The 27,645-nt window shown below is 39.8% G+C and overlaps 3 protein-coding genes across 5 annotated transcripts; all 3 read right to left on the bottom strand.

Moving 5' to 3' along the window:
* Positions 1–773: 773 nt before the first annotated feature.
* Positions 774–12,798, bottom strand: LOC134206404 (pro-corazonin-like). Of its 3 annotated transcripts, none has more exons than XM_062682127.1 (3): positions 12,728–12,798; positions 1,422–1,607; positions 774–1,359 (listed from the first exon to the last, which is right to left on the bottom strand). In XM_062682127.1, exons 2-3 carry the CDS (start codon positions 1,601–1,603, stop codon positions 1,125–1,127), a joined length of 417 nt encoding a protein of 138 aa, XP_062538111.1. In that variant the 5' UTR covers positions 1,604–1,607; positions 12,728–12,798; the 3' UTR covers positions 774–1,124. The 3 variants fall into 3 exon arrangements, with proteins under 3 accessions (XP_062538111.1, XP_062538116.1, XP_062538107.1); XM_062682132.1 differs by having other exon boundaries at positions 12,724–12,795; XM_062682123.1 differs by having other exon boundaries at positions 12,673–12,790.
* Positions 12,799–17,112: 4,314 nt separating this feature from the next.
* Positions 17,113–17,895, bottom strand: LOC134206555 (uncharacterized protein K02A2.6-like). The gene has a single exon (XM_062682283.1). It carries the CDS (start codon positions 17,893–17,895, stop codon positions 17,113–17,115), a length of 783 nt encoding a protein of 260 aa, XP_062538267.1.
* A 6,869-nt stretch (positions 17,896–24,764) lies between these two features.
* On the bottom strand, positions 24,765–25,987 carry LOC134206554 (uncharacterized protein K02A2.6-like). Its single transcript, XM_062682282.1, has 2 exons — positions 25,679–25,987; positions 24,765–25,571 (listed from the first exon to the last, which is right to left on the bottom strand). Exons 1-2 carry the CDS (start codon positions 25,985–25,987, stop codon positions 24,765–24,767), a joined length of 1,116 nt encoding a protein of 371 aa, XP_062538266.1.
* Positions 25,988–27,645: the final 1,658 nt, after the last annotated feature.

Here is a 27,645-nt window from a genome sequence, read left to right as displayed (position 1 = left end):
ATGGGACTAATATGCGATTATAGGCAGTGCATATGCAAATTAAGTTTTCAAAACACTGTAGTATAAGATGCTGTGCTAGTTGCTGTATTTTAAATGGGATAGAAATGAACGCAATGCACGGTCTTAATGTCATTAGAAATTGAACGCAGCTAAATTTCGAGTATACTGTAAAAAACGCACAGTTAGTATCAGGTATCAGCCCCGTGATGAACTTATACAAAATTATAAAAAATCACAAAAATAATGTAATTAAATAAAAATGGTATCAGCCATTAAAAACCTGGACGTCAATCGCTTTAGAATTGAATTAAATACCACACTTTTACTAGTAAAGCTCACGAAGTTGGTGTGATATTCGAATCGTTTGTCTCAGCGGAAAATAAACGTTTCTGCCGTTTGCAGTCAGTCGTAGATGAAAGCTGTTTCATTCCAACTCGCATAGAAGATCGTTCGTGAGGCTGAGGATGCTAAGCGTGGTAGGATTTCTTTCCATCAACCCTAATCAGAAAACGATGGGAATAAAGGGAATGTTTCCCTTCTCTCCTTTTCACTGCCACAGGATATAATCCATTTGTCCGATGATTCTTATCCTTTAATCAATCAAATATACCAGACGGACCTAACTTAGCGAGTAAAAGAGCGTTAGCGAAACCATCAATGTTGAACGTTCCTATCAATTTTCCTCTATCAACGGCTATTAGATGCCCTTTGAGGTCTCCATTAATCATCCAACCAAAAGTGTATGCTATAGTATTATTATGATTGCAAACCACTTAATATTTTGTCTTCAATTTTATTGTTTCATAAATATAATAGATTTTAAATATTTACAACTAGCATCGTTTGAATGTAAACCGCACACAAAATATCTACCGCAATCCCACAAGCAAATGATGCATATCCCTGTTAATATCGATGTTCATTGCAATCGAAACGGATACTGGGACGAAATATCTATTTTGAATGTATCATAAGGTTAAGGAATAAATTGAAAACAATATCAGACTTCTTCCGTAAATGCTTTGTTCATCGGTTCGGGCAACCAAACGGTTCTTTGGTCGCTGCTACTTCCAGCTTAGTACCATCGACCATAGTATACCAGTGCGGCTGCTTGTTGGAACGATTTAAAACCGCCGCAAACCATCATCCAACACGTGCCTATCCGAAGACCCACGTTTGAATCTCACATCTTCACTGCCAACTGTATCCAGGACGGGGCTGGGGTCGTAGAGCAAAGCCGTTCCATCATTCACGTCGTCAGACATATCGCGTAGCAGGTCCTTGTTGCGATTGACTATGGCGTTCGCCAGCCGCACGTCACACGGAGACTTTAGAAAACGCTGTATCAGTAATCTGCACCTGGTGATAGAGAGCCGAATGAATTTTATTTTACTCCCTAGCAATTAACGGTTAAATCATACTCTTCATCAGGTTTTTCTAATCCCACCGGAAGATGTGGTATTATTGAACGACTTTGAGCAGCTTGATCCGGGGCAGATCGTTTACCATTAGTCCATCCACGAGAGTACTGGAATGTCTGAGCATTGGTAAAGATGACGAACAGCAACACTATCAGCGATGTGGAAAGTATGTGTTTCATCATAGCTCTGAAATATGTTTGAAATAAAAAATAAGGTTACAAAACATTTTTTTAAACATTATATTCATACAGTAATCTTTCCTAATTGTTTTATTTTGTTACTGTTTGTAACAGTAAGTCTGTGAGATTAATATACCTAATTTGTTTTTTCTACTTTAAAATGTTTCTTGTTACCTATCATTAATTCAAAAGTTTAAATAATTCGAATGCCAATACATTATACCCCTAGGTTAAAACCGTAACACTGTCACAGTACACTACATGAAAACTGGGAATAGAATTGTAGAACAGTTATAGTTCAGTGGAGAGTAGTTCAGTGAGAAGAGTAGATTAAGGTCACTTCTGATGGAATCCAAGTTTCAAATGAATTATTGGCAGTGTCTGATTTTCTACCCGCCGCTGTCACTTCCAGGCGCTATAGTATATGCGCAAAATAGCCAGCAAGAGTTAACCGCCAGAAATTTGTATGGCGATAGTCATCTAACGCGCGTTTTCTCAAAATAAGAAACTTTGCATGAAAAACTATTTGGTACCGATTATGTAGGAAGGTGTCCGCTACCATGCCTACCAAATATTTTTTTGATGAAAGTGCTTAATTTTGATAAATCGAACCTTAGATGCCCTTCGCCATACTGATTTCAGAAAGTTAACTCCTAGTGTGCCGCTGTAAGCACGCTCAAAGCAGACGATTCATTGCTCGCGTTTTCGGGGGCACACCACTCGATACGGAAGCAACGCACAACTGTCATTTTTGTTGATTTAGTTTTGCTGCGTCGCAGCATACGTGAAAAAATAAAAATGACAGTTGTGCATTGCTTCCGTATCGAGTGGTGTGCCCCCGAAAACGCGAGCACTTTGAAACTTGGATTCCGTCAGGAGTGACCTTAATGAGGGACAATGTAGTGTGTAGGTGAGAAATCGGCTTACTTTTCTTCAAAGCTATCGAGTTTTTTTAAACTAGTTCGTCAGATTCTAAATTATGAATCAGGTATGTGACTCGATATTACGTTGGTGCAAATTGCAATCGAAATCGTAGTCAGGTTTTAAAAGAAAGCTCTTTTATGTGACAAAAGTGTGTTGTCTTGGACAAAAGTCATCATCGGAACAAGCGCCAGACACATTTGTGCCTTACCTTTAGGTGACTGTTTTGACTTGGTACGACTTGGACTCAAAGAGTCCCAAGATCCAGCAGACCACCGACTCCTCCATGGCCAAAGAGTTCAACGTGACCTAACCTACTCTAACAAGAAGGCTGACCTCGAATGCAATCCAGTCTCGTCACAGTTCCAGCAGTTGCCGGCCAACCAGATAGTTTGAATATAAGACACTTAACCAGGTAACACACACCCACACAGATTTGTAAGAAATATCGAAAAAAGTGTAATCCAATAGTATTTCTCATAAACTTCATCATATCCGAGATCTGAACTGCCAAGTCAATTCCACACCAGCCGATCTTGAGACCAAGTTGTTTTGACCGAGCTAGCCCTAAAAAAAGTCGATGAATTACCCAGCCTCATACGGCAGGCTATTACTTAGCCAAGCTTGCCGAGCCATTTGTCCTGACCAGGGATAGAAAATGTCACTTCAACTACACTCAAACAGTTGATATCCAACACACAATCACATCGCCAGTCCTTTACAAATTTGAATGTGCGAATGTGCGGCATGTGCATGAACAGCAGCAAGCGTCGACTCTCGGTGTCAGCATTGTTATGTGCGGTGTCACAATGGATCTTCAGCTTGGCACATTGATATTCAATTTGAAATCTCAAAATATGAATATCATTTCGTACTGTAGTGCATGGATTTAAAGTTTTGAAGTCAGATTCATTAAATACATGCATCTGTTTAGTATATAAAGTAACATAATTATCATTTATCGGTGGAAATCAACCAGAATTCAAAATATTTATTTCGGCCTCTGTAGATATTCAATGTTTACGCTCGACTATTAAGGACCAACAGGCAAATTTGGTATGGGAGTTTGACAGCATGCTGCGAGATATTCGTGCCTGCAATGCCGAGCGTCTGATCAAAACAAACACGAGTCAATGACGAAGTTTCCTACCGAGTTCCGATGCAAGTGATAGTAAAACAAAGATTTCCGTCCTTGGTCCTGATAGTCTACGTGCTACACATCCTAGGAATTACAATATCTACATGAGCAAGTTTTCATTTTTCTTTTCAAGTATGTAACTGGGTAGGTACATGTAATTCCCTACTTTTCAGTTTGCTACGTTTCAAGTATCTGATGCCAATTTCATCATATGTAAACGAAACGGTGCAGCCAGAAGACATGCGTTCAATCGCTGCAACATCCACTTCGCTCCAGTCAACGTAGTCTTGCGTATGTAAGACAGTTGACTGCGTAGCGCCTTTCATATCACGAACTACCTTTCACTTGGGTTCTTCTACCCTACTAGGGGGCAGCAGGGACTATGGCCAAGGGCTTGACGATCCCTCCCCAGGCCATCTGCGAGTTGTGGTGCCTGCCTAGGATGTGGTGGGATTTGACAATGGGCTCTGTTAAACCTCTATAAAAAGCTGCATGAATCCGCAAGTAGGCTCCGCCAAAGCGATCGTGTGCCACTCAAAGCGCACAAGCCCAAGTCCTGGTGTTAGGTGGGACGTTAAACAGCCCTGACACGATGGCCCTCCGACGAGACAGGAGGTTTGCGCTATTACGAACGACATAGAAGATAATACGACTCGATACAATCGGCAACGACCTAGGCGATAATAAAGGATCACGATTGGAAGCTTGGAACATGGAACTGCAAGTCGCTAGGTTTCGCAGGTTGCGACAGGATAATCTACGATGAATTACATCCCCGCAACTTCGACGTCGTAGCGCTGCAGCAAATCTGCTGGACAGGATGCATAAACTTTGTAGCCTCCCGCATAATGGAAGTCCGAAGCACTTTCTTCCCCCGCAAAATATCCACAAGGCCACATGGAAATCACCTAATCAAGAAACGGAAAACCAAATCGACCACGGTAAATTCTGCTCCGACATCTCGAATGTACGTACTTACCGCAGTGCGAATATTGAAAATATTGAATCCGACCACTACCTCGTTGCAGGATGTCTGCGCTCAAAACTCTCGACGGTGTACAACACGCGTCGGAATCGTCCGCCGCGGCTAAACATTGGGCGGCTTCAAGCCGGCAGACTAGCCCAAGACTACGCGCAGCAGCTGGAAGTGGCACTCCCAACGGAAAAGCAGCTAGGCGCAGCGTCTCTTGAAGATGGCTGGAGAGATATTCGATCCGCTATTGGTAGCACCGCAACCGCTGCACTAGGCACGATGCCCCCGGCTCAGAGAAACGACTGGTATGACGGCGAATGTGAGCAGTTAGTTGAGGAAAAGAATGCAACATGAGCGAGATTGCTGCAACACCGTACGAGGGCGAACGAGGCACGATAGAAACGGGCACGGAAACAGACAAAACTCGATTTTCCGGAGGAAAAAGCGCCAGCAGGAAGATCGAGACCGTGAAGAGACGGAGGAACTGTACCGCGCTAATAACGCACGAAAGTTCTATGAAAAGTTGAACCGTTCACGTAAGGGCCACGTGCCACAGCCCGATATGTGTAAGGACATAAACGGGAACCTTCTTACGAACGAGCGTGAGGTGATCCAAAGGTGGCGGCAGCACTACGAAGAGCACCTGAATGACGATGTGGTAGACAATGATGGCGGTATGGTAATGAACCTAGGAGCACGCGCGCAGGACATACGACTTCTGGCTCCGGCTCTCCAGGAAATCCAAGAAGAGATCGGCCGACTGAAAAACAACAAAGCCCTTGGAGCTGATCAGCTACAAGGAGAGCTATTTAAACACGGTAGTGGGGCACTGACTAGAGCGCTGCACTGGGTAATTACCAAGGATTGGGAGGATGAGGTTCTGCGGCAGGAGTGGATGGAAGGTGTCGTGTGTCCCATCTACAAAAAGGCCAATAAGCTGGATTGTAGCAACTACCGCGCAATCACATTGCTGAACGCCGCCTACAAGGTACTATCCCAAATTTTATACCGCCGACTAACACCAATTGCAAGAGAGTTCGTGAGGCAGTACCAGGCTGGATTTATGGGCGAACGCTCTACCACAGATTAGGTGTTCGCTCGGAATCTGTTATATTGTTCGTGTTGTAATATCCAATATGGAAGCAGAATTACTTTAGAATTCATCCGCTTGGCGGCTCTAGTAAATTGCTTGTTAGGTGAGATAACTCGCTAACTGTGAGACTGTTGCCGTCTTCTACAAAGTTGTTCGGGTGGTAAGAACCATTACGATGAAGGTAAGTTTGTTTTGGAATGGAGGAATTACATATTAGGCGAGATATCTCGGAGTTTCTTGTAAGGTGAGATATCTCGACATCTGTGAGATTGAGGATGTTGCTGACTTGTGCAAATTTGTTCGTGTGGAAGCATAATTACTTTAGAATTCATCCGCTTGGCGGCACTAGTAAATGGGGAATTGCTTGTTATGTGAGATATGCCGCAATCTGTTAGATTTAGAAAATAATCATCTTTTACAAAGTTGCTCGGCTGGTAAAAGTCATGTAAAACCAGGAATTCATCTGCTTTGTATACTTTTCTTTGCAATCTGTGAGAGTTAGGTTCTTAGATTCTTCGCAATTTGTGAGAGTTAGTAAGTAAACGCCTACTACAAAGTTGTTCGGGAGGTAAGAACCATTGTGATGGAGGCAAGTTTGTTTTAGAATTCATCCACTTCGTGGCGCTAGTGAAACAGATTTAGTTAGGAATTCCACCGTTTTACCGTGCTAGTGCGAGAAATCACTCGTTGGAATAGATATATCGCAATCTGTGGCATTTAGAGAGTTGCCGTCTTCTACAAAATTGCTCGGGTGGTTAAAGCAGAGAGAAAGGTTTGATTGGGTATTCAACTATTTGACAATGCTAGTGTGTGTGTGGAATAACTTGGTAGGTTAGATATGCAGCAATCTGTGGAATTTAGAATGTTGTCATCCTTATCAAAATCTCTCGAGTGGTAAAAGGCAACATGGAAGCAGGTTTAGTTTGGAAATCAACTGCTTGACGGCGCTAGTATATGAGGAATCAGTCAGATATCTTGCAATCAGTGAGATTTAGGAAGTCTTCTTCAAAAATGCTAATCTTGAAGGCAAATTTGTTTGGAATTCTACCGCTTGGCAGGCATAGTGTATAAGGCACCCCTTATAAGATTGTTTATATTGTTTACATTTTCCACAAAGCTTTTGTGGAGAAAAATTCAGACAAATTTTATTGTTTTTAAAATAGAGATAACTTCCCCAATGGTAGATATATTCCGCTATCCAGCGGTTCAATTCTGTAAAAGTTTGATGCTGATGTGATATCCCACTGGTACACATATGATGATCAGGCAATTAATTTATCGCAGACAAAAACTGGTCTGATTTCTTCCGGCTAAGCTGATTCCTTTTATAGAGTGATCTCGACCCTAAGATTGCCTAGTATACAAAGTATTTACGTAGAACCTTATGGAAGGTAAACCAGTATATGCCAGTCATCGGTCGCATTTGTCGATCTTTAAAACTAGCCTATCGATTCTGTCAACATTACATCGTTATAAAGTCGATTGGCAAACGTAAGCATTGGAATGTGATGGCACGTTTTCACGATTCAAAAATGAACTCGTCAAATGATCTTTGATTTAAGCTCGTCGAAAAAAATTAAAGCATTATGATGCAGATTAAAAACTGATGAAACTTTCAGAGTCAGATTTGGAGATATCCAACTTAAGCTATAAACCTGATGAACTGAATTGTTTTATAGGAGACAGCAATTTACTTACACTGGCTGATTTTTAAATATCTAACATAATAGATAATTACTCATACACTAGTTTCTTCCAGTAGTTTCCCTAGCAGCACAATCCAGACCGATTTGGTTGCATCAACTCAAATGTAACTAAATTTGGTTGCATATGGGCCACAGAAGCTTTTGTGCAACATGTGTGTTGCTCGTGCGAACTTTAAACTGAACTTCATCACAATGATTCTAAAACCACTCATAGAACTTTGTAGAAGACGGTCATTTTATAAATCTAACAGAACAGCTATCTAACTGTGAGAATCGGAAATAAGCTGGAAAGGAACCACCTGCCCAGATGCCACGCGTCTTACCTATCCGCTGGTTTGCTGTCGAATGTCAGATTGACTTGCTGCCTGGACGAGCCTGCTACGATCGCACTCGAGGTGAGTGCCGAGCACGCTGTAGTTAGTAGCAAATATTAAGCACATTGTATACTAGAATGTAAGATCTCTTATAATAAGAGCTCCCACACACTAACCATAAGTGTAATTCCTTAACAGCCAAACAACAACTGTAGAAGAGAGCAACATTCTAAATCTTATGGATTGCGAGATATCAATACTAACTGATATTGGTTGATTCCGTCCAACATCAATCACCATCTGACCAACTTTATATAAGACAGCAATTTTCTATATCATTTGATTTAGAGATATCTAACCTGCTTAATATGCCTTATGCACTAGCGATAGGAAAATTATATTCCGAACGGAAATGTACAATTTGGTTTTAACTATTCAAACGACCTTGTAGAAAACGGAGACTCGTAAATTTTGATGTTTGTTTTGATCTAGCACCGCCAAGCGGTTGAATATCAATGAATTATTGGCAGTGGCTGATTTTCTACCCGCCGCTGCCACATCCAGGCGCTATCGTATATGCGCAAATAGCCAGCAAGAGTTAACTGCCAGGAATTTGTATGGCGAAAGACATCTAACGCGGGTTTTCTCATAATTAGGAACTTTTCATGGAAAACTATTTGGTACCGGTTATGAAGGATGGTGTCCACTACTACGCCTACCAAATATTTTTTCGATTAAGGTGCTTAATTTTGAGAAATCCAACGTTAGATGCCTTTCGCCATACTGATTTCAGGAAGTTAACTCCTAGTGTGCCGCTGTAAGCACGTTCAAAGCAGGCGATTCATTGGAACTGACACTGGCTATATAACCAAATAAGACATTCTTTATATACTAGCGCGAAGTGGTTGAATTCCAAACTAAGATTGCCTCCATATTGATTTTTACCTTCGGAACAACTTTGTGGAAGAAATCAACTTTCTGGTCCTCCCAGGTTTTAAGATATCTAACCTAACACGTAATTTCTCATACACTAGCGCCGCCAGGTGGTTGAATTCAAAAATATTTTTTTCTCCATCTTAATAGTTTTTACCAACTGAATAATTTCGTAGAAAACGGTGACTTCCTGAACATTAGGGGGAGATCCCCCAGCGCCAGACACCTCCCAATACCCCACACTTTTAATGTTGTAAACTTTGCACAAAAATGAATCGCCTGCTTTGAGCGTGCTTACAGCGGCACACTAGGAGTTAACTTTCGGAAATCAGTATGGCGAAAGGCATCTAATGTTTAATATCTCGAAAATAAGCACCTTAATCGAAAAAATATTTGGTAGGCGTAGTAGCGGACACCTTCCTACATAACCGGTACCAAATAGTTTTTCGTGAAAAGTTCCTACGGTTGAGAAAACCCGCGTTAGATGTCTTTCGCCATACAAACTTCAGGTGGTTAACTCATGCTGGCTATTTTGCGCATATACTATAGCGCCTGGATGTGACAGCGGCGGGTAGAAAACCAGCCACTGCCAATAATTCATTGAAATTGAACAAAAATGTGAAAATTTTTCATGTTCCGCCTTATTCTAGAAGGTTTGAATCAACAATATTAAAACCCATCCAATGCATTCTGATTATGTAGAGATTGTCAATACTAGTCATATTTCAAATAGCGACTATGATTTGCTAGATATATAATGTATCTATGGTGCAAAATCAATTTCTGTATGCTGTAGCTGTCACCCGGGTCCGGACAGTGAGTTTTTTATATAGGCATTCTTTACACCTGTTTTGTTAAACTTACTTCAATTCAATTATTTGTTCTTACTGAGGTAAGCTATAGAAATAAGCAAAAATGAAAATTGAAGATGTCATTGAAAATGGAGGGAATTTCGAGTAGGATGTAAGAAATTGAGATGGAGAATCAAAAAATCTCTACTAACACGTGTTAATATCTACAACGTGAAGCAAGTGAAAATTATTACTATTCTAAATGATTTCTTCACTCATGTAATAGGAAATTGGTCATATTTGAACATGATGCAATAGTGTCCGGCACTCGGGGCACTTTTCTAAATTGTAAAAATTTTAACAAAAATTCACCATCAAAATAAATCGCCCCAAAACGTGTTCAAATGATCAAATATAGTTTGTATGAATCATAAATGATTATATTTTGTGTATATGGTATACAAGTAAGCATAATCCGGATAATTAGAGAGTTTTTCGTTAAATGGCATAATATGTGTCCGGCACTGGGGGATCTCCCCTTATATGTTTCGAGCTATTCATTCAAACTTGTATTCTTTCTACACTAGCGCCGCACAGCGGTTGAATTCTAAACTAATCTGTTCTCCGTTATGATGGTTTTGCCCACCCGAGCAGCTATGTAGAAGACGGCAACTTTCTATATTCTACAGATTTTAAGATATCTAACTACACTTATAACCACTAGCGCAGCCTATCAGTCAAATATCGAACTAAACTAGCCTTCATCGCGATGGTTTTGACAACCTGAACAACTTTGTAGAAGACAACAACTTTCTAATTTCTGAAGAAATTTAAATTTAAATTGAAGGCCTGGATGACCTGAACAACTCTGTTAAATATTGTAAGCGTCTTTCTCCTAAGCATTAAGAGATATAAAATAAATAAATGCACAACCTAACACTGTTGTACAAAATACAACGCACGTGTTACAAAATTTGGCGCGCGTTCATTAAAAATCTGGACTTCTGGGAAAAAAATGGACTTCTTCTCATATCTCTGATATTTATCCCACCAAAAACAATGCAATAAAAAGAAATTTGATTTATATTTGATTTTTATTTTTATTTTATTTTTAGCAAAGCACGCATGTTAGCAAAAAGAAGCGACGAAATTGATGCTGAATTTCTTTGCTCCGCGATGAGATGGATGTATGTTCAGTAAGATAGAAACCGGTACAGCTCCCCTATTTATTCACTTATTTACACAGCACATTTTGAATAAAGAAATGTCGTTTCAATCTTTCATGCAATATACCTTTTTTTCGGTTTATTTATCTGTGGCTTATGTTTTGAAAACTGCACACTTAGTTTTTATTTCTGCAGCTCGGCAGAAATCCGCACAGCCGTGCGCCGGCAAAATAAAAATCTGATAATTCAGCAAAAAAGGCGTTTGTTAGCTGATTTTCGGCAAAATAATTGCTGATTTTCAGCAATTTTGACAGAAATCTCGGCAAAAAACTTGTTTGCTGGGGCACGGCTGTGCGAATCTCGGTAAAAGTTCAACATTTTGCTGAGATCCCGGTGAAAAAAAATTAAGTGTGTCGTTGATTCGTTGTTTCGTTGATCACCAATTTTATGAAAATTTCAAATAACAAAATATTCTTACATGAGCATTGGCTTATCATACATATAAGTAAGGCCGCCTCATAACATAGTATTCAATTTATTGCTCAATTTAATTATCAATCCCAAGGTATCTTCTTTTTCTTCTTCTTCTTATTGGCATTACATCCCTCACTGGAACATTACCACCTAGCAGCTTTATTTTCTCTCAGCACTTCCACAGTTATTAACTGCGAGGATTCTAAGCCAGTTACCATTTTTGCATTCGTATATCATGATAATACTTTATGCCCAGGTTAGTCGAGACAATTTCCAAACCGAAAATTGCCTAGACCGGCACCGGGAATCGAACCCAGCCACCCTCAGCATGGTTTTGCTTTGAAGCCGCGCATCTTACAGCTAGGCTAAGGAGGGCCCCTTCCAAGGTTTCTATTCTATGCTAAACTATCACACTAATTTTATTTCGCTGGAATCCAGCAAAATTTTGCTGGTTTTTTTTGTGCTGTTCATCCAGCAATTAATCCAGCAAAATAAATTGCTGTTCAACCAGCAAAATTGGTTTTCATGCAAATGACAGCTCAATTGCTGATGTTCAGCAATTCTAAAACCATGTTGCTGGTTAACCAGCAAAAGATAAACGTTCATTTATAGCTGTATTTTCAGCAAATTACCAGGATTACAAAAAACGCAGAATCAAAGAAAACATTTTTAAAAATTTGGTGGTTCTTGGCATTGCAAATAAATTAAGTATTGTATTATTTACTACATATGCATGTTTTTATTTCAAATATTTAATCACTCAGTATTTTTTTTCACCAAGCATTTTGCAGCAAAGAAGCTTCTTATAAGTATACTGCTGGTCCACATCTTACAATATTATTCCGCCTGAAATTTAAAAAAAAATGGTTTATTCATGCCAATCACAACCATTTCCTGTACCTAGATGAAACATATTAAAATTAAACATACTCACCAAGCAATTTCTAAATTAAAATATTGCACTGAACTGACGATTTAGGTACGTAACAATTTTCGTAACAATCCAAGTATTGAAAATCAACAACACGAGGAAATGAAAATTGTGCAACTTATAGAGATCGAGTGACATATCCAATTGACATTTTGATAACTTTGCTGGTTTTCAGCAAACAATAGGTCTTGTTGAAACAAATGCTGAAATTCAGCAAACAAATAAAACAAATGCTGTAATACAGCAAACCATTACTTTGCTGGTATGGTTCCAGCAAATCGTTTTGCTGGATGGCTGGAAGAAAATTTGGTGTGTACCCCACCCTGGAATGGTGTTATACGCATAGCTCAGCAAATATTGGAAAAATACGCATACAACGGCACAAAGCCTGTGGAAAAATGGCATTTTGTATATGCCAGTCTGCAAGATTCTTACACAGAATTGTAAGAACCCCATCATCCCAACATTCACTGGTTGGTGCCGTATATCAACATATTCTACTTTGCAGCAGTCCATTTCACCACTCGGTGACGAAAGACCTCTTAACAGAATAGGTTTCTGAAGTTTAATGATTCACTAGCGATTCACTCATTTCAAATGTTTTTTGTACTCTTCATCCATATCCAAGGTACCTCATCAGTTTGCCCGATTACTGAACACCAAAACTTTTTATTCCAACTCACTCACTTCCTTGCAGATACTCCTATTTTGAAGGATCACTGATACTTGCAAGCAGTTCTTCACTTCTCTAATCCGAAAGTAACAGTGAATCAATTGGCAGCCGTTCAGTCACTTTTATATCAACACGTATGATGGCTAAATGCAGGATACCTATATCGGAACAACCCATCCCCATCTGGTACACCCCATCATATTGGTCCATTTTCCTTTAAGACACTTGAGACGAGCACCGCATCCGAAAAATTATCACGTCTTTCAAACGTGTATCCTGAAACAACAAACATCATCATGCCGCGCGCCATACGCTTTTCCGACCGAAGCTTGCTCGCTCCAGTGCGTCAGCATCAAAGCCAATCAATTAGATTGAATCAAATTTAAAATTATGTAAATCAACAGGCGTAGTCCATCTTATTGCTGGCATGTGCGTGTGTACTAAGATGTGTTCACAGCAAAATGCGGTCGCGAACAAAAACTTTGGTCTACCAAATAGAAGTTAGTTTTTTTTTTTTTTTCAAAAATCGATCTTGTCCTTTCTTATCCATAGAACCAAATTTGTTTGAACCTTCAACAATTGTATCATTGCATTGTAAAAAAATACTCATTCTCTATGCGATCAAAACAACAATATTGGATATTCCTGGAATGCACCTCGAGTGATGCAAAGGCCCAATTCAAAAGACTCTCATTCTGGGTAATGTCCAGCTATCGCCTTCACCTGTTGCCTGTTGTAGATTTCAGACTACTTCTTTTATTTCTTTATGAAGCCCAACTAACATTTAATGTCAATGTAAATGTTATTTCAACTCGTCTATACGGCTTCAAGCTGAATATGTGTGCTACATATGATCAATAACTTCTATTCAATGCTTTTACCAGCAAATCTGGCGAATCTATTCAGCTGTTTTTGACGTGCCTGCACAACTACTTTACAGCATGTTACACATTTTTTTCTCAATCCTTATTAAACCATTTAGTAATATAATTCGCTTCAATGGCGCTTATTCAGATTTTTTAAATCTGTTAAATAAGTTTTATACAGCCACTGAATTCATTTTGATTAAATATTATTTGAGAGGAGAGTAAATTTCGGAGTTTATTTAATGTTTTTTTTGTGTGGAAAACTCAAATATCAATTTTGTTGCTACCTAGATTCGAACTTCTGATCTCCTGATTCAATGGCCGCTGCTCTGTCATCACCGTCACTATGACATATGTACATAACAAAGAAAATTATGGATGTGCTTCTTCGCATACCCTATAGGTTGTTTTACTAACGCAATTTTCAGATTCATGCTGTATAAACGTTAGAAAGAGGCCTACATGCTGCTTTCAGTACATAAGCTTAAAAAGTATGCTTTCAGCATTATTTCAACCATTATTCAAACATCTGTCAGCATGTTCTGTGGGCTAACTTTTATGCATCATCAATCGCTGAAATTGTTTTTAGGCAACATTTTCTCGATCTGTATAGATGCTACTCTGCTGCTAATCGTTTAACAGTAGCCGTCAACAGCAATATCGCTTCTAAATGGCTTGTTTTATTACACTATCTGCTAGCACTAATGACAGCGCTTTGTCAGTTGCTATAGAGCAGGTGAATACCTTTGTAGCTGCATTACAGAAATCAATAGCTCATACACAGCTCCGGCAACAAAAATCAAATGTAAACATTGCGGTTTTGACGTTCCATACTGATAAGCTATTAAAAGAAGCAGTATAAGGTTTACTTAAACGTTGTGTAATCTTCAAAGATATAGAAGTTGCTTAAAACCTTCGTTAGTTCATTTATAGCGCCATTACGCTATATTGTGTGATATCCATCCATACAATATATTAACACTTTATATTCACTGAGCCAACACTCTTTATTCGACACAACTACCATCCACTTGCACATCTCACTCCATCTCTCTACACACTGCCTGCTACACTGTTATTCAAGAATACCACATATTGTTAGTGCTATAACAACAGCGAAAACATTTTCATTGTGAATGCTACTCACCGTAATATAGGAAGTTGCTAACAAGCAACTTAATTACATACATGAGCTCTTAACCGATAAGCTTTGTTGCTAATTCAGACAGAGCTGTTTTATGACTATATGAAAGCTGCATAAACGATAAAAGATGAAATATATTCGGCACAAACTGCCTAGCTGATAGATATTTGGGTAATAGTCGAGTTGAAGTTTAAGGGATTATTTGCGAAGGCTTTTCTTTTATTCAGCATTGGCTGCTTTTATTCAAATATAATACAGCCAAAGGCTAGAAGTTGAAGCTTTTAGCACCAAAATTGTTAGTTGGGAGGCTACACCACGCTACACTGTTATGAGCCTCGTGGTCTGTCTCTGATATCATGTTCTGCTGAATTCCAGTCTAATGCTCAGATGTTTACAGATTTCGTTTCCACCCCTCGTAAGGTGTGGCCCCACTTCCATTCCCGAATTCCAGTTGCTATCGGCCTCTGGAGACAACGACGATGGAGCTCGGTGTTTGAGATGTTTCCAGGCACGAATTATGTACCGCAGGCATCACAGGTATCGAGTGTTCTCTATTGATACAGTCCAAGTTTCACTAGCGTATAGCAGCACAGAATTCACCTTAGATTAAATACATGTTACCTTCTGACTTTCTTGATAAGAAATAAAATTACTAATAATGTAGTATTTGCGTCTATTCAATTCAAAAGGTAACTACACAATGATGCTAATTCTACTCATGTACAAAGATGTGAAAATCATGGCTACTCTGATTTGTTATTTTCAATAACCATGACAATGAAGGTTTCTATGGTAGCATCTCCCCCTTTTATTTAATAACAATGGAAATCTTGATATCTTCTAGGAGGCTGTCTTGCCCTTTCGGGTCTGGCCACCGGTGTTGATGTTTGGATTGGCTGATAACTACCCGCAGGTATCATAGTCGCTTCTTCGTCACTCGTCAAGGTTTCTTGAAGAACCTCTTCGGCTGTTTCAAGGGATTCTTCATGGTCTGCCTCTTGATGATCATTTAGAACGGGTGGTCGGCATGGAATTGGACTTAAAAATTGCCCCAAGGGTGCAGCAGGTGTTAGCCAAAAATCGTCGCAATAGGTCTAGAGTTGTTCTCATCGAACGTCCGAGCATGATCTGCGACGGAGATTTTCCTTTCAGTACCGCTGAAGGAGTAGCCCTGTATGTAAACAGGAACGTTTGATGAGCAGTGTTGGTTGACGTTTCTCCCCTCCGATAATTTTTCTCAACGATCGCTTCAGAGTGTCCACAAACCTCTCCGCTTGTCCGTTTGATTGCGGATGATATGGAGCCGTTCGGAAATGAATGACTCCCAACTTTTCGCAGAAGGTGCGGAAATCAGCACTTGAAAACTGACTTCCGTTATCCGTCACGATGACTAGCGGAATTCCAAAACGAGAGAAACATTCTTGCAGGAAGGTTGTTGTGGTTGAAGTAGTGGGAGAGCGAGTGTGTAGTATTTCTGGCCATTTTGAGAATGAATCTATAACGACTAAATAGTACATTCCTTCCACAGGTCCAGCGTAGTCGATGTGAAGACGTTGCCAAGGACCTTCAGCGCGAGGCCATGGTTGTGATTGAGCTTGCGGTGGAGATTTAGCAGCACTTGTGCAGCTTATGCACCGCCGGACGTAGATTTCGATATCTTCGTCGATCGTTGGTCAGAAAACAATACCACGAGCGATTGCTTTCGCCAGTTCAATACCTGGATGTCCATGATGGATTTGTTTGAGGATCCTTCTTTGGAAAAGCGTTGGTATCACGATTCTATCTGCCATCATCACACAGCCGTCGATTAATAGGATTCTCGACGACTGAAAAATTTACGTACTTCGATATCGTCGATACTATCACAACGAGCGGGCCAGGTATTCTGAACGAACGAAATTACCTTTTTCAATACAGCATCCTTACTGGTGGCGGACTTCAGCATGGCGTAAGTGACTGGCAGATGTTGGAAAGAATCGTGGAAAGAGACGTTGACATCTGCTTCTATGTTTATCGTTGCAATAACGGCTTCTTCATCCGGCTTCTGGTGGTTGCTGATTAACCTGGAAAGTACGTCCGCGTAGCCGAAATCTTGAGTTGACACGTACTCGATATGAAAATCGTATCCCAAAAGCGTCAGCGCCCATCGTTGGAGACGATTTGCGGAATGGACAGGTATTCCCTTTTTAGAGCCGAAAACTCGCAGCAAAGGTTGGTGATCCGTTTGCAGAATAAAATGACGACCCCACAGCATCCGATGAAATTTTGTGCAGGCATAAACTAAAGCCAGCGCTTCCTTTTCGATCTGACTATAATTTTGCTCCGCTGCTGTTAATGATCTTGAAGCATGTGACACCGCCTTGATGTTACCGTTCTGAAAGAGATGCAGTTATACCGCACCGATTCCGGTTTTGGAAGCGTCACCTGCTACGATGATCTCTTGCTCCGGGTTGTAGTGAGTAAGCAATAGCTCCGATTGCAGTACGCGCTTGATGTTGCTGAAAGCGTTTTCACATTCTAGATTCCATTCAAACTTGGTGTCCTTTTTGAGCAGGTTGTCCAATGGATGCCGTAATTGGTGCATTTCGCGTACAAATTTGCCGTAGAAATTGACTGCACCCAGAAACGAGCGCAATGTTGTGACGTCGGTAGGTGCGGGCATTTTCAAAATTGCTGCAATTTTTGCTGGGTCCGGTTGAATACCTCTAGCACTGATGATATGACCAAGGTACTTGATCTGGTCTTGGTACAACCGACATTTCTCCGCGCGAAGATGAAATCCATATTCGAACAACCGCCGGAAAAGCATATTCAGTATTCGGTTGTGCTCCTCTAGTGTCTTGCTATGCACCAGAATATCGTCGAGAAACACTTCAACGCCGCGTATGCCGGAAACCATTTTCGACATCAGCTGCTGGAAAATGCCCGGAGCTGACTTGACTCCTGGAGCTAATCGATTGAAACGGAATAAACCGCGGTGGGTGTTGATTGTCAATAACTTCTTGGATTTGTCGTCGACTTCCACCTGTAGATAGGCATCCGACAGATCGATGATGCTGAAGATTTTACTGCCGGATACCTTACTGAAAATTTTCTCAGGCGTTGGGAGAGGAAAGTTGTTGGTTACGAGTGCCGCATTAAGCCCAGTGGAGTAATCCGCACACAGCCGCATTTTTCCGCAGGGTTTTTTTTACAACAACGATGGGTGCTGCCCAGTCAGAAAAATCCACAGGTGATATGATGTTCAATCGTTGCAGTCGATCCAATTCTTCATCAACTTTTTGAATAGCGTGAAACGGAACGGGCCGCTTTGGTCGAAAAACGGGCTGCACATCCTGTTTGAGGGTCAAGGATATTTTGGTTTTCGTGCAATGGCCCAAGCTGTCCTGAAAAACTTCGGGATACTGGGTGAAGAAGTGTTTTTCAGACGAAGGCAATAAATTGGATTGATTCACCTGTTTGCAGTAGGCAGCAAGCGGTTTCGACCAAATATCGAAGGCGTCCATCCAGTCCAACCCGATGACGTTCAAGTTTTCGACCGACGTGATGTAATAGATCGTTGCGATGTGCTTCAGTGAAGGTGTGGGTCAAAGTCCTCTATGTCTGTAGTAGTCGAAAAAATAACGTAAACATTGCCACCCACAGTGGGTGGGCGGAATGAAACGTCACGTCTGTTATAAAAATTGTACTGAGTATGCCAGACGTTACGTCACATTCGGCCACCTTCGGCCATCTTCGGCAAGCCAGCTGAGAGTTTCTCTCTCAAAAGAGCGAATTTTCGTTAAACAAATACCGTGGACCCCCGGTAATATGACCGCTTTTAATCTGAACACTTTTTAATTTGAACCCCGTTGGTTTGAACATCGTTCAAATTAAAAATGGTTCAAACGTCATTTAGCACGTGGAATCGAGAGAAGAAAAATGAAACATCGTGAAACGGAACGCAAAATCAAAACAAACCAGCAAAGAGAGCGGCCAGAAACCAGTTTTTCTGATGCAAATAGAGTAACCAGAAGTTCAAATTAAAAATGAACCCCGTTAATTTGAATGAGGTACCGTTCAAATTATCGGGGGTCCACGGTACTACTTTGGGGTTTGGCCCACACCTGTAGTAAAGCACATCGAGATCGTTGTTTTCGTGACGTGGCCAATAGTTATCGGACAAATGAACTGAAAGCCAGTCTTCAATGTGCAGCCCCGCGCAAATGTTTATCCGTGCTGCCGCACTCGAATGAACATTCGCTTCGGGCTCGAACGTGCACTCGTAAAAATGAGCATGAACCCGAGCGTAGGCTGGATGCTCATGTTTTGCACCGCGCTCACAGCGGCGCTCGAACATTGATGTTTTCAGCGCGGCTGTGAGCGCGGCTGTGAGCGCCGCTTTGAGCACGGTACCAAACATCGGTTACAATCAACAGACATTGCTTGGTTGGCTTGGCTTAGCATTTTGGTGTTGAAAGTTGAAACTCTAGTTTTAATATAAAAACCCGTATCTCCGGCCGAAATAAGACTTCTTCCAAAGCGTAAAGATCCACAACTAAGAAAAAGGGACAGAATTTGAAATTATCACAAGTTTTTAGGATAAGTTGAAGTAATTTGGTGTTAGAAAGGACTTAGCGAACAAAGCTCTGAAGAGGCATTCCACGGGGGCATGTCAGTCGATCCTGAGCGACCATTTCGAAAATATTTGAAACTCTGCACAGTTTTTCAATTTCATCTAAATCGTCATTTTTCGATATCAAATCTTCATATTGAGTCACGACTAACTTTTCAAAAGGGTGTATGTGAAAATGGTTCAAAAATATTTAAAAAGCTGCACAGCAAAAACGGAATGTTCGATTGTTATGATTTTTTCAGCAAAGTTAGACAACTAAATGGTGATTCTTAAGAAAATGTGCACAGTAAAAAAATTTTTTTTGCCTTTAAAAATATCATTTTTGTCACAAAACTCAAATATCTCAAAACCTTATCTTTTTCGAACGTAATTTTTTAGGAAAACGGTCCATTATATTAGCTATCTACCATAAGAATTTGGTGATGGTAAACTAATAAACAAAAAGTTATGACATTTCAAACATTTCACAATTTTCACATTTAGTAAAAAAATTTTTTTCTGTGTAAGTTATTTCGAGAATTGCAGTTTGATGCAGATTTTATTGTTAAGGGACGTGATTTAAACAAGTTGTTTTCATGATATTTTGATTTAATTATTCATAGCATCTATAAGAAACTTAGACACGATCCAGTGTTGTGATCAAAAGTATTGATAGTGTCATAATTTTCATTGCACGTGACTGGCGAAAAATTCTTTTAATAGTGTTGAAACCTGTTGATAATAACGTTGATAGAAACATATCAGAAATGTTATTTTAAGACAAAAGCTGCAAAATCAAAGATTTATATACACGTGTACGTCTATAGTTTACCTGCAAAAATATACCTCTTAGAGAATAGACTTTATGATCGGGAGGAAACGGGTATCTTCAACAACAACAAATGCATGATAGGTACATACCATGACAATGCTCACGAAAAAGCAAAAAATTACTACTACTAAGGTTGTTAAAGATCTTATAGTAATTTTTTCTTCAGTCAAGCAAATGACACCAAACTAGTCAGTAAAAACTTAAAAGTGATTTTGTTTATTGAAATATTACGAACAACATGAGTAGCCGCTTTCTCAACTGTTGTAGGCCGTTTGATGGAAAAAAGTGTTCAAAAGAGTTACGAAATCTCACCGAAAGCACCATAGATAAACTGAAAGCGACTGGTTATGCTCCAATGTCCACATTGAATACAAATTTACGCATTTGCACGTCCTGCCGTCTAAACGTTGACAAAAGAGCAATCTGTATATCATCGGTTGAGCAGAGCGCAGGAAGTTCGAAAACGACAGCAACTGAGGAATTGCCAGATGTATCGACAACAACTGAGGAATTACCAGAAGTATTAAGTGCTGAGAGCCTTGCCACCGTACCATCAGCGAAATCTGTTTCAACAAATCAATCGGAAGATGAGTGTATCCAAAAGGTCAACATCGAACACTTTAACGAGGGCATAGCTGGGATAAAAGTGACCTGATTAAATGGAGTAAGATGGACTACGTTTATTACCCGGAGAAAAATACCGTGAAATAAACGAAGCTGTACGAAGAAACCTCTTCAAATTAGGGACCTGATGATGTGGAAAATACAGACTACGATGAGGTAATTATAAATATGAAGGAAAGGTTCTCGAATGCAGCCACGACAAGGAAAGAAAAATTATTGATTTTGTCGATGCTGCCAAGTTCGTGGTCTATTCAGGATGCCATTGATGAGTTCAAAACCAATAGAAATACAGTAAAAGAGGCAAAACAATTGAAGAATAACTGTCTTTCAACCAAAATACTAGGTCTAGTACTGCATTAACAGATGAGACAAAAGAAATAGTAGTTCAATATTTTGAAGATGATGAAGTAAGTCGAGCTATGCCTGGTCAAAAAGATTATGTATCAGTAAAAAGATGGAAAGCGTCAAGCAATCCAAAACGATTAATGATGACGATTTTGAAAGAAGCGTACACGCTTCAAGGAAATTCACGATAATATTAAAATAGGTTTTTCCTCATTTGCAAGCCTTCGGCCAAGGCAATGTAAGCTTCTTTCCAATTCAGGAACACATAATGTGTGTGTGCACAACCCATGAGAATATTAATCTTATTTTACATAGTTTGAAAAGAATCAATTTAACAAAGGATATTAAAATGTTAACTGGTAGTCTTTTGTGTGAAAATACAACATCAAATTGCTATCTACGATCTTGTTCGGATTGTCCAGATTCTTCATCATTGGAAAATACTTTATTCGCTGAGTTTGAAGAAAAATATATTGATCAGTTATCATTTGAGCAATGGGTGACCACGGATAGGTGTGACATAGAAACTATTGTAAAACCTGTAGATGAGTTTGTGTCATATTTTTGCTTGAAATTAGAAAGTTTAATCCCTCACGATTTCATTAAAACAGAACAATCCAGCTTTTTAAAAATACGAAAAATACATTACAAAATGGTGAATTTTTAGTCATTTGTGATTTTTCTGAAAATTACAGCTTTGTATTGCAAGATGAAGTGCAGTCCCATCACTGGAACGTACAACAAGCTACAATTCATCCATTCGTTATTTATTTTAATGGAAGTACGCAAATTGAACACTTAAGTTTTATTATAATTTCCGAAGATTTAAGACACGATTCAGTATCCGTAAACTTGTTCATTGAAAAATGATTAACTTTTACGCGTTGATAAGCATAAAGAAGTCAAAAGATGTATCTCATGTCTGATGGAGCAGCGTCGCAGTACAAAATCGTAAGAATTTTTCGAGCCTATGTCAATTTAAATCAATGTACGGAATTGATGCAGAATGGCATTTTTTGCTACATCACATGGCAAAGGTCCTTGTGATGCTATTGGAGGAACAATAAAGCGCATGGCCACAAGAGCAAGTTTAGCCAAAGAACGTGAGCATCCAATTAAAACTGCGAAAGAACTTTTTGATTGGGCAAATCGTAGAAAAGAAAAAGATTTAACCAAATTATCATTTTGTTTTACTACTACTGAAGAGTACGAAATAAAGGCTTCAGAGCTCAGCGAGCAATTTAATAACGCGAAAACGATCCAAGGAACCCAAAAATTTCACTGTTTCATTCCATTGTCGGAAAATAAAATTAAAGCAAAACTATACTAAAACTTTGCTGATAATAATTCAAAAGTGTTCGATATTTTAAAAAATTTGAATAAAAATAAATAAAAAATAAGTATTAATAAACTGTTTTCATGATATCATAACCCATACCAAAATTCAAACCCAAAACTCTTAGAGTTTCTATAACAACATTGTGTAACTGCCACATTTAATTTAATACTTAGGATAATATTAATTCATTTTTATTTATTTATACATATAATATTTATACATATAATATACATAATATCGATGAATACATAAATATGGAATATCATACAAACAACTTGTTTAACTCACGCAAGGCCCTTAACAATAAAATCAGCACCAAACTGCGATTCTTGAAAAAAAAAATACACGGAAATTTTTTTTGTTTACTATATGTGAAAATTGTGAAATGTTTGAAATGTCATAACTTTTTTGTTTATTAGTTTACCATCACCAAATTTTTATGGTAGATAGCTAATATAATGGACCGTTTTCCCTAAAAATTACGTTCGAAAAAGATAGGGTTTTGAGATATTTGAGTTTTGTGACAAAATGATATTTTTAAAGGCAAAAAAATTTTTTTTTTACTGTGCACATTTTCTTAAGAATCACCATTTAGTTGTCTAACTTTGCTGAAAAAATCATAACAATCGAACATTCCGTTTTTGCTGTGCAGCTTTTTAAATATTTTTGAACCATTTTCACATACACCCTTTTGAAAAGTTAGTCGTGACTCAATATGAAGATTTGATATCGAAAAATGACGATTTAGATGAAATTGAAAAACTGTGCAAAGTTTCAACTCAATAGAAAATCATGAATTAAAAATTTTCTTAAATTTTGATGCTGTTGCTTGGAATCGCTCTGAAGCGAAATAATGAAATTGTATTAGGACTTGTTGTACACCTAAACATAGTACGAAAACACAATTTCATCTAAATGATAATTTCATTTAATCAAAAGAAACATTCATAAATTACGCAACGTTTAGCTGAGAGGGGTTGTGAGATGTGTGATGATCCATATAATTTTTAGAGGATTCATACAAATAGTGTAAGTTATGAAGGAGTTATGGAGAAGTTATGAAATAGCCAAATTTTACGTTACGTGATTGGTGGACTTTCTTTAAGGAAAATGCCTTTGTAAACGCCACGCGAAACCTGATATATATTTTTACCTCTGTAGTTTTTTGTATATATAAAAAACAATAGTTTTTCGTATGAAAGTGTACAATTTTAGGACCCCCTCCCCCTTTAAGAGTTACGAAATCTTTAAACATTCCCTAATAAATGCTCATTAAACATCAATTAAATGTTATTAACTCTTATTTGTGTTAATATATACTTAAAGCACATGATTGAATAAATGCGTACTCTTACCCCACCCGATGCGCACTTTTACCCCACCGGTGGGGTAAGAGTGCGTTTTTCACTTGTCTTGCAATAAGGGTTCTACTAAAACGAATCTCAATAATGTCAATATTTTTTCCACTGGGTAATATGAAGGAAGAGTATATGAATCATCGACACTGATTTGATATGCAGAAGCTTGCTTCATAAGCGCCACATGATCGATTGAAAACTAAGTGCGTACTCTTACCCCACTCTACTCTACTATGCGTAGCGCGTCGAAAATGTTTCCCTCACGAAAACACTCTAGACTGGACCCAAACATGCTGGTGGCAATCAATTTACTAATCCGTTTATTGTACACTTTTTATGTTTTTTAGGAAGATTTTATATTTCATTTGTTTCCCCAATTGAGTTTCATTCTTTTAATGAAGCTGGATAGAAACAATAATGTTATGTACCATCTCTGCTAACACACTAAATTTTCATGTTAAAGGTTTGCTTCACGTTTTGGATTATTTTCAACAATAAAACATACCACGCTTGCTTTTCACATACTAAAGGGCCACGCAGAATGGGTACTTTTACGTACGTTTTGACTGTTTTCCCGTTTTGACGCACGCAAATGCAAATGCTAAAAGCACAATTTGTCTTCATCTACCAACCTGATTCATCTTTTTTGCTATGCCGCTCAACTATGGCGAATATGAAACGTGCCGCATAATCGTAAAGCATCGCGCTCGGCCCAAAACCTATTCTCACAGCCTCAGTTCTCAGCCTAAGCACACAGTCTGAGCACACAGCATGCTGGATGAGCACACAGCCTTAACATACAGCCCAAGTTTTGAACTTGAGCTCGAGCCTGAGCTGAGCCGCACCGCGTTCATTTTTCGCACGCATGTTCGATGCTGATGGTGAACACGAGCTTGAAGGAGAACGCGCGCTCGGGATGAACATGAACTTACCAAAACTGCACTCAAGCTCAGCGCCGCTCATGTTTTCGTGAAGACTGGAAAGCCGTAGATGCTTCCACGCTTATCGTTGAGAATGAAGGGGATCCGATCGTTTTCCACGTTGTATGGCTTATAACGGTGATGTCGGAACCGCAATCCAGTTGCAACTTTGCCACAGTCTTGTTGAAAATGACTGATATGTACTTCCTGCGGCTATTGACCTGCTGCACTGTTTGGATGACCTTTGTAGAGCAAGATTTCTTCTTCTTGTCCCCAACGGACTTCGAGCTTGATGGTGTTGCGAAGCAACCACAATAGCCTCCTTTATGGCCTATTTCTCCGCACTGCTTGCAAAAGTGCTTGGAAAACTGACAGTCCTTCACGAAATGCATCGCTCCGCACTGCCAGCACGGCGATGGTGGTGACTTACCGTCTGCTGATGACTTTGTTTGGTTGTTCGGCTGCTTTGTGTGCCGAACTGCTTGCACCGTTGAAGATGTAAGTTTCTTCTCGACCAACGCCGTGTCGTGCTTCAGATTCGACAGTCGTTGGCACTCGGTGACCAGCCCTTCCAGGTTGATGGTGTCAGCTTGGTCTGATTCGAGCTTTGCTAGGAGCCGTGTCCTGACGTCGGCGTCTTTCGCTGATTTGAGACCGCAGATGAAAACTAAACTCTTGAATTGGTTAACAGTTAGCTTCTGCAATTCAAAATCTTCACATTGCCGGTTGACGATTCTGGCATACGAAACGAAATCGTCGGTTTCATTCTTCTCCAGCTTGAGACAGTCATAGCGCTTGCTGAACAAGGATTTTTGCTGACCGAAAATTTGCTTCAGCTTGTCCACAACGTCGTCGAAATTGAAATCGCGTGGGTGGGATGGCAGAAGGTAATTCAAAAAATTTCATGCACTGGCACACTAAGGCTACGCAGCAGCAGTCTCACTTTTGCAGCATCGTCCAAATCTCTGCCATCCTGCCTGAATAGGTCCTCGTACTTCGAAAACCAACGGTCAAACGTCAGTCCATTTTCCGGGTCGAAGTGGAATTCCTTTACATTTGACGCAAGGGATTCCAGAATTTTCTCTGGAGCGCTTCGCTGGGGTGGTGCTTCTTGCTGGTTTCCGGTGAAATGTTCCAGAAGAATCAGCAGCTGGCTGTTTTGCTGTGCCATTTGCCGCATCATATCCGACAGCGAAACTTCTCCTCCAGTTGCTTCTTCGGACACGTTCGGTTGGTTGTTCTTTTGGCTCATTTTTCTGAGGAACTTCAGGCTTCAGACGAGTATCGCCAAATTGTTACCTTCTGACTTTCGTGATAAGAAATAACAATTACTAATAGTGTTGTATTTGCGTCTATTCAATTCAAAAGGTAACTACACAATGATGCTAATTCTACTCATGTACAAAGATGTGAAAATCATGGCTACTCTGATTTGTTATTTTCAATAACCATGACAATGATGGTTTCTATGGTAGCAATACATATTTGGATTTTTGGAGCGTTGACTTATCTGCCGATTTCTCCAGATATTTCTTTAACTCAAAGACAGGCATTGCCTTCTTGATCTGTACGCTTATGTCGATCTTGCTACTGTCGTCTGACGCCATTTGGCTTTTAACATGCTCCACTGATTTCCCTACAACAGTGAAGCTGGAAGGAGTATCCGTGTTCACATCCACCTATTTGGTTTTGTTGACGATTATGACTAAACCCGCCGATAAGGATCGTTTTCTCTACATATCAGAACGCCGTTCAGCTTGAGCGTGCAACGCCATCTACTGCCGTCATACGCATATTTGTCCAATGTTTGCTGGGATTTCCTATGTAATGGGACAATTATGCGTAGAACGGCAGTTTAGGTGCAAAAAGATTTACTGCCGCTAACCTTAAGTCGAGCACATCTGTATATGGAGGCCCATATACAGATGTGCTCGACTTGCGGTTAGCGGCAGTTTAGATGCTCCATGGTTATAGGCCGTCATAGCAGCCCGCGGTTTGTTCAACGGTCAATCACCTGATTTTGCACAACTTTTTCAATACTACCTGAATTTTCTTTGATTTTTTGTGATTTTTTTCATGGGGTTAACTTATTGTTTCAGTAACGCTTAAGGTCATAATCGCCTAAAACCCATTCGTGTGAAAAAAGAAATGGGTATACATCCTTGCTTCACACCAGCTACGACTCGTATGGGATCGGACAAGATCTCGCTGTACACGAGAAGGTCTCGTACTGTGTCTTGATAAGGCTGATGAATTTCTCAGGGCCCCTTTCCGCTTTTTTGCAGTAAATGAAAGTAAATTGGAATCATTTTTCCTACTCCAGAATAATACGGAACGTGACTATAAGGCCACACAGGATCTTCCGGCACGGAACCCGGCTTGCTGCCGCCGAAGAGTCATATCGAACGGGCAAAAATCATTCTACGCTAGATCCTGGGTAGACTATGCCGTGGTGGTAATGGCCTGGTTGGCACTTGGAGATGTAGCTCGAACCAGCGTTTCAGCCTTGATTAGTTGGGTCGGTTAATAGGTGACCGGTCGCGCATTTCACAGGCATCATTGCATTCATCTTCACCCTGCTAAGGCGTCGTGAAAAATCGTAAAGGTGGCGGCTGTATTCGGTTGCTGCTATTTCTCTTCTATGTCTGCGAGATAGTCCGCCCACGTCCGCTTGTAGCATCGACATGAGCGTTTCAGTTTTTCACCGTTGCCGGTTTATGATTCGGGCTCCTCTGGCTTTCCCATCACAAGTTTTATGCGGCGTGCCTTATTGGCAAGTTATGCCAATTTATCCTGCTGGGCTAGGGTTAAAACATTCCATGTTCCTATTAGTGGCCATTGTTTCGCGCTATGAGTCACTCCATGTTCTTTCTTAGTCGGATTCGCGAAAAAAATGATGTTTCGGGAAAA

This window comes from Armigeres subalbatus, chromosome 1 (genome assembly GCF_024139115.2).
Source record: "Armigeres subalbatus isolate Guangzhou_Male chromosome 1, GZ_Asu_2, whole genome shotgun sequence".
Lineage (NCBI taxonomy): Eukaryota > Metazoa > Arthropoda > Insecta > Diptera > Culicidae > Armigeres > Armigeres subalbatus.
This window is presented reverse-complemented; position numbering and strand designations above follow the sequence as displayed.

Excerpts from the sequence above, each read along its gene's own strand:
- LOC134206404 (XM_062682123.1), bottom strand. Across the intron at positions 1,360-1,421 it reads TTAGAAAAACCTGATGAAGA|GTGCAGATTACTGATACAGC; the intron begins GTATGATTTAAC and ends CTCTATCACCAG.
- LOC134206555 (XM_062682283.1), bottom strand. The coding sequence starts at position 17,895 with ATGCGGCTGTGTGCGGATTACTCCACTGGGCTTAATGCGGCACTCGTA.
- LOC134206554 (XM_062682282.1), bottom strand. The coding sequence starts at position 25,987 with ATGAGCCAAAAGAACAACCAACCGAACGTGTCCGAAGAAGCAACTGGA. Across the intron at positions 25,572-25,678 it reads ATTTGGACGATGCTGCAAAA|CTGAAGCAAATTTTCGGTCA; the intron begins GTGAGACTGCTG and ends GTTGTGGACAAG.